At 48.2% G+C, this 6,481-nt stretch overlaps 1 protein-coding gene across 5 annotated transcripts in view; it reads right to left on the bottom strand.

The window, feature by feature from the left end:
* Positions 1-1,946: 1,946 nt before the first annotated feature.
* MEIS3 (Meis homeobox 3) overlaps positions 1,947-6,481 on the bottom strand; it is a 105,904-nt gene continuing 101,369 nt past the window's right edge. For all 5 annotated transcript variants that reach the window (XM_077932330.1, XM_077932332.1, XM_077932333.1 and 2 more), the window contains 2 exons: positions 6,245-6,328; positions 1,947-2,925 (listed from right to left, as the gene is read on the bottom strand). In XM_077932330.1, coding sequence (XP_077788456.1) covers positions 6,279-6,328 — 50 coding nt within the window. In that variant the 3' untranslated portion in view covers positions 1,947-2,925; positions 6,245-6,278. The remainder of the gene's footprint in view (positions 2,926-6,244; positions 6,329-6,481) is intronic.

The raw sequence follows: 6,481 nt of genomic DNA, 5'->3' as shown, positions 1-6,481 counted from the left end.
GTTTGTCTGTCCAGTAAACCAGCTTTTGTTAACCAGGTGCCCTCGAGATGTTTTGAATATTTCCCATCTGCAGCTGAGGCTGATGGGAATTATAGTTCAAAACAACTGGAGGGAACCAGTTTGGTGACATGTTGTGTGGTTTCTTGTTTTTGTTGTCATCCTATCTACAAAAAATTATGATTAGGTATAGATAGATTAATAGGGTATTAAAGGGAAAAATAAGGCCAGAATGTGTTAAGATAATTATAGGATAGAAAATAGAGGAAGATGGAGAGGAACTGCTGAAACAATTAATAGAAGTGGAAGACAAAAAGGGAGGTGTGAGGAGGTCGTGGAAACATGTGAATGAAAGATAAGTTATTGAAACTGGATTGTGTTTTGAATGGTTTTTGTTTTGTTTTGTTAATTGCTTGGGTTAGTGTTGTGTAGTGGTTTTTGTACGGTATTGTATTGTTGCATTGTTGTTGTTTTTTTGTTTTTTGTAGTGTTGTGTTTAAATTGTTGAAAATTAATAAATATTATTTTTTTAAAAAAATTATGGCTATTCGTGAAGCTGTGTGCCTTGAATTTTTGTAGTGCTGGGAAGCACTGGATCTATTATTTTTGCTGTGCTTTTTACCGCTGTAATCTTAAACAGGATGGTGGTCGTGGGCGAGCCTGTATAATCATGCAAATCCATGAGGATCCATTTCAGTTTTGGGTGGATCTGACTTTCCTCCCAACCCTGTGGAACGAAAGACGATGCGTGCTTTTTCTGTCTGTGACTGGGAGGGAACGGGGAAGAGACTGAGCAGTGGAAGGTGGGGTGAAAAACAACCTCGTTGGTGGGGCCTATAACACCCTCTTAAAATTCCAGATGTGCCAGGAGTCGTCCAACATAGGAATCGAAAGATCAGGTTGAGGTATGAAATGGCTGGGCTGGAACAAACTAACGGCACACAGCACAGCTGGATTCTATTGGTTTTGGTCTGAACACCGACAGCAATTTCTGGTCTTACTTCCACCATGTCAAACTACAACCCCCAGGATCCTTTGGAGGAAGCCACGACAGTTAAATTTGTATAAAATTGGCATCTGTAAAGGTCCGTATAGTTAAAGCCATGGTTTTCCCAGTAGTGATGTATGGAAGTGAGAGCTGGACCATAAAGAAGGCTGATTGCCAAAGAATGGATGCTTTTGAATTATGGTGCTGGAGGAGACTCTTGAGAGTCCCATGCACTGCAAGAAGATCCAACCTCTCCATTCTGAAGGAAATCAGCCCTGAGTGCTCACTGGAAGGACAGATCCTGAAGCTGAGGCTCCAGTACTTTGGCCACCTCATGAGAAGAGAAAAGACCCTGATGTTGGGAAAGATGGAGGGCACAAGGAGAAGGGGACGACAGAGAACGAGATGGTTGGGCAGTGTTCTCGAAGCTACCAGCATGAGTTTGACCAAACTGCGGGAGGCAGTGGAAGACAGGAGTGCCTGGTGTGCTCTGGTCCATGGGGTGCTGAAGAGTCGGACACGACTAAACGACTAAACAACAACAAGGTTGGAGAAGACACAGGACTCATCCAGACCTTTCAGATAACTCTAATTTTCCATTTTCCTAGGAGGATAAAATAATAGAATTGTAGGGTTGGAAGGGACAAGACAGGATAACCTAGTCCAACTGCCTGCAATGCAGGAATCTTTTGCCCAATGCCCTGAGACTCAGCTGAGTCCAAACAGTTAATCTGGATTAAAAAACGTTTTAGTGTAGACACACCCTTAGATATTAGCATATTCAGGATCCTTAAATTCAGCCCGCCCAGAAATGGCAGCTTTAAGGATTATTCCTTCCCACCGCCCCCATCCCACCAGCCATTTCTTATAAATAAAGGAAGAGGCGAACGTCATTTTGTCTCGATAACTCAGAACAGCAACAAACCAACCCGGCGACAACAAACGAGACCAAGGCCGCGGATGTAGTTCGTTTTGGTTTTTTTTTCTTTTCTCTTTTTCTTGAATTATTTCTCAGTTTAAAAAACAAAACGAAACAAAAAAAAGCACATTAAAAACAAGAACCCTGGAAAAAAAGGAAAATAAAATGTACAATTTAATTTACTTCCCCATTCTGAGCATCGACATCAATAATTAATTAATAATTAAAACATCCAGAAGGAAGGGAGGGGGGGGGAGGGGGAAAGAAAGAAAAAAAGAAGGAAGGAAGGAAAAAGGAAAGGTTTTGGAAAATGAAACAAAACACACAACCCTGCTTGGAACATTCTCTCCTTTGGAAAAGAAGTCCGTGAAGAGGCCGCCGTGTCTGGAGCGGTGGCGGGGGGCAGGCGGGCGTGAGGTATGCGCGTGGCAAGAAAAATGATGGATCAGACCCCAAGCAATGAAAAAGTTAATACCTCGACCTTCCCCCCTCTCCACATCTTCGTTGAAAGACGGATTGCGCTCTCCACCTCTCCCTTGTTCTTTCTTTTTCCTTTTTCAAACGCTGGGAAGGGGGATCTGTTTCCATCAAAGTCCAGCTTGGTCTGGCTCCTAAACCCCGGCAGACGCGACGCCCGCGGGATATTTCGGAGCCTTGTCGTTTTGGCTACAGGTTGTCGGGAACGGTCCTTCTTTATTTGGCAAAAAGGAGCGAGGGAGAGAAGGAACTGGCGGAAGGGCGGGAAGAAGGAGGGCTGGGAAGGGGCGCTGTCCGTGCTCGGCCCGTCCCGAGTGGGGGGTTTGGGTGTGCTGGGGGTGTTTCGCTTCCTCTGGTCGGGGGTTGCAGTGCGGACAGTGGCCGTGCGTCGTGGCTGGAGGGGGAGAGGGAGAATGGTCTGTGGCACATTCTCGCGGAGCGCTGGGGAAGTTGTGGGCGCAGGGGGCCCTGATTTGCTGGGAGTCTGGTGCCCGTAAAACCTGCTAGGGTTCGTGTTGCCCGGCACACAGCCTAGTCTGGAAACCTGAAAAAAACCAAGAAGGAGCAGACAGTGAAAGCCAGCCATGCTTTCCTCACTCAGCCTGCACTTCAAATCTTCTTTTTCAATTTGCTGTCGTATTTCTAGCTGATGAGCTCCAGGTTACGTACACAGCTCTTCCCCTCTGCCTCTTACCCACACAACAACCCGTGTGTGGTAGGCTAGACTAGGAGATAGGGTCAAATGGGGATTTGAACCCTGGTATAAAGGTAAAGGGACGCGGGTGGCGCTGTGGGTTAAACCACAGAGCCTAGGACTTGCTGATCAGAAGGTCGGCGGTTCGAATCCCCACAACAGGGTGCGCTCCCGTTGCTCGGTCCCTGCTCCTGCCAACCTAGCAGTTCGAAAGCACGTCAAAGTGCAAGTAGATAAATAGGTACCACTCTGGTGGGAAAGTAAACGGTGTTTCCGTGCGCTGCTCTGGTTCGCCAGAAGCGGCTCAGTCATGCTGGCCACATGACCCAGAAGTTATACGCCGGCTCCCTCGGCCAGTAAAGCGAGATGAACGCCGCAACCACAGTTGGCCACGATTGGACCTAATGGTCAGGGATTCCTTTACCTTTACCTTTATAAAGGTAAAGGACCCCTGGATGGTTAAGTCCAGTCAAAGGCGGCTATGGGGTACGGCGCTCATCTTGCTTTCAGGCTGACGGAGCCGGCGTTTGTCCACAAACAGCTTTCCAGGTCATGTGGCAAGTAGGACTAGACCGCTTCTGGCGCAACGAAATGCTGTGACAGAAACCAGAGCGCACCAAAACGCTGTTTACCTTCCCGCCGCAGTGATACCTATTTAGGTACTTGCAGTGGCGTGCTTTCAAACTGCTAGGTTGGCAGGAGCTGGGGCAGAGCAACGGGAGCTCACCCTGTCGAGGGGATTCGAACTGCCGACCTTCTGATCGGCAAGCCTAAGAGGCTCAGTGGTTTAGACCACAGCACCAGCCACGCCCCTTTTGAACCCCGGATTACCGAATTGGGAGACTAAACGTGTGTTTAGGGCAGCAGCAAAGCCAACACTCTTTTCTTCTTATCCCTTATCGCCACCTAAACCAGGGGGCGTCCTATTAAGGTAGATCAAAACAAGGCAAAGAAATCAGATCATTTCACGTGTTATAATCAATTTGTTTTCTCACTATTAAAAAATGGTTCAGTATGGTTTTTATTTTTAATTACTTAGTGGGGGAGGGCACCATAGTTTTTCCAGTGCATAGGGCCTCTAAAGTAGAGCTGCCATAGGTCCAGGATTTCCTGAGCATATCAGAAATGGCGTCTCTGCAGAATTTCCGGAAATTGGACAAACCTGGGCGATTGGCAATCGATGTCTGAAGTGTAGATTTTATGCCAAATTTCCTTTAAAATAGTTCCCAAACCTTTGTTTTTGTTGTTGTTGAGATTTTTTTTGGGGGGGGGAGCTCAACAACTTCACCCCCCCCCAAAAAACAACAACTTTTGTGTCCCGATTTTCATTTTTTGAAATATGGCTCTGAAACGTGGTCTCCCTCATTCTAGTCTGACACTCCGGCCAATATCCCATGTTGAATGAGTGACCCAGAATCTGCCCAGAGAACCAGTTCTACGCTCACAAGGAACTCCCAGAATCTTTTATGCCGCTTGCAGGCAGAGAAGCTGGGGCAACAATTTCGCAGGATTTCTCCAGGGAAAAGAGAACTCCTCCAACAGTTTCCTGGGTGGCTTGGTGGGGAGCTCAGCATCAGCCACAGTTGCCGCAGCCCAGATTTGTTTGTTTCTCCTAAAATGTTTAGCTTTCGTTTGTTTCCTCCTTTTCGTTTCACAGCAGCTGCGTTGGCCCCCTGGCCTGAATTTTGCACACACACCCCCCGAATGCCCCTTTGCACCATTCCAGGGTATTGTGGGGAGCGGGAATTGCAGCCGCCACAACAACAACAAAAGAATAATTTAAAATGGTGGGAACTATTTAGAGAAATTTAGCAGAGAGGAGAGAGAAAGGGATCTCGGGGTGTGTGTATGGAATATCTCCTGAAAAATATTAGCTCAGCACTATTGGCTGAAGTCCCTTCTCCCCCGCCCCACAAATGAGCCAGCCAGATTCTTGAGGGGCATCTCCCCAAATGCCCCAACCACAAAGCCTCAGTGAGAAATTCCCAGCAGTGGTTTGAAACAGGGCCCATGAGGCAAGGTGAGGTAACCACCTGGGGTGGCAGGATCCACGGGGACAGCAGATCCCGATGTAGATCTTTATCCCCACCCCCTTGTTCCTGTTATAGATCTTCACTCACACCCTTCTAGCCTTTTTGTGGTTTGCCTCAGGTGCCAAAATGTCTTGGGCCACTGTTATGTACTGAGTTGAATAGGGTCCAGACTGCAGCAGTCTGATTGGTCCTAGAACAATAGGATCCAAAATGCAGCAGCCTAATTGGTCCTAGAACAATAGGATTCAGAATGCAGCAGTCTGATTGGTCCTAGAACAATAGGATTCAGAATGCAGCAGTCTGATTGGTCCTAGAGCAATAGGATCCAAAATGCAGCAGTCTGATTGGTCCTAGAACAATAGGATCCAGAATGCAGCAGTCTGATTGGTCCACAGGAGCCACCCAATCCAGCTCCAGGTGGAAGTGAATCCACAACCTGATCGGCCTACAGGAGAATCCCGGAATTAGCCAATCACGTGGGGCCCATTGTGTAAATAATGTATATAAAGCAGACATTCTGGGGGGAACTTCCATTCCTCCTCACCACTATGAGCTGAATAAAGAGCATGAAATCCGCTCTCGACTCCGAGTATATTTCCGCCACTCAACGGGGGGGGGGGGAACGACCCAGAGCCAGCGCCTGTGTGAGTGGGTCCTGTCAGCTGCCCAAGGGTGCTGAGCACGGATGCCACGCTTGGCTTCAACGAGCACCCGTCATGCTACCGTATTTTTTGCTCTATAAGACGCACCTAGTTCTAGAGGAGGAGAACAAGAAAAAAAATGTTCTCTCCGTCTCTGCTCAGCGCCTCTCCAGCAAAGCGGGAGGAGAAATGGAAGGGGCTCCGTTTCTCCTCCCGCTTTGCTGAAGGGGCGCTGCGCAGAGAGGGAAAGCTGCGCAGCACCTCTCCAGCGAAGCCAGGAGAGCAAGAGGGATCGGTGCGCACCGACCCCTCTCGCTCTCCTGGCTTCAGCGAAAGCTGCGCAGCCTACATTCGCTCCATAAGATGCACACAGATTTCCCCTTTTTAGGAGGGGGAAAGTGCGTCTTATAGAGCGAAAAATACGGTACTTCTGTTTCCTGGAGAACGAGGCCAGATGAACCCACCAGCTACCGCAAACTCCCATGAGATACTCACTTCCCCATCTTGTGTTGTCAGCGGGTTCAGGGCTTTACATGTAGTGCCATTGCCCCTCCATGCCCATTGCCATCCCCATTGGTCCTGGAAACAGAGGACAAAACAGAGTTTGTAAGTGTCGCAGCACCCCACTTCTATTTCACACAGCCAACTGAGTTTGTAGCCAACTAAGCAGACCCATTGAAATAACAGACTCAAATTAGGCTGCATTCGCACAGCGGTTTAGGACGTTTCCCC

The sequence above is a fragment of the Podarcis muralis genome, chromosome 7, assembly GCF_964188315.1.
Source record: "Podarcis muralis chromosome 7, rPodMur119.hap1.1, whole genome shotgun sequence".
Taxonomy (NCBI): domain Eukaryota; kingdom Metazoa; phylum Chordata; class Lepidosauria; order Squamata; family Lacertidae; genus Podarcis; species Podarcis muralis.
The sequence above is the reverse complement of the archived record's forward strand: the minus strand, read 5'-3'. Positions and strand labels throughout refer to the sequence as shown.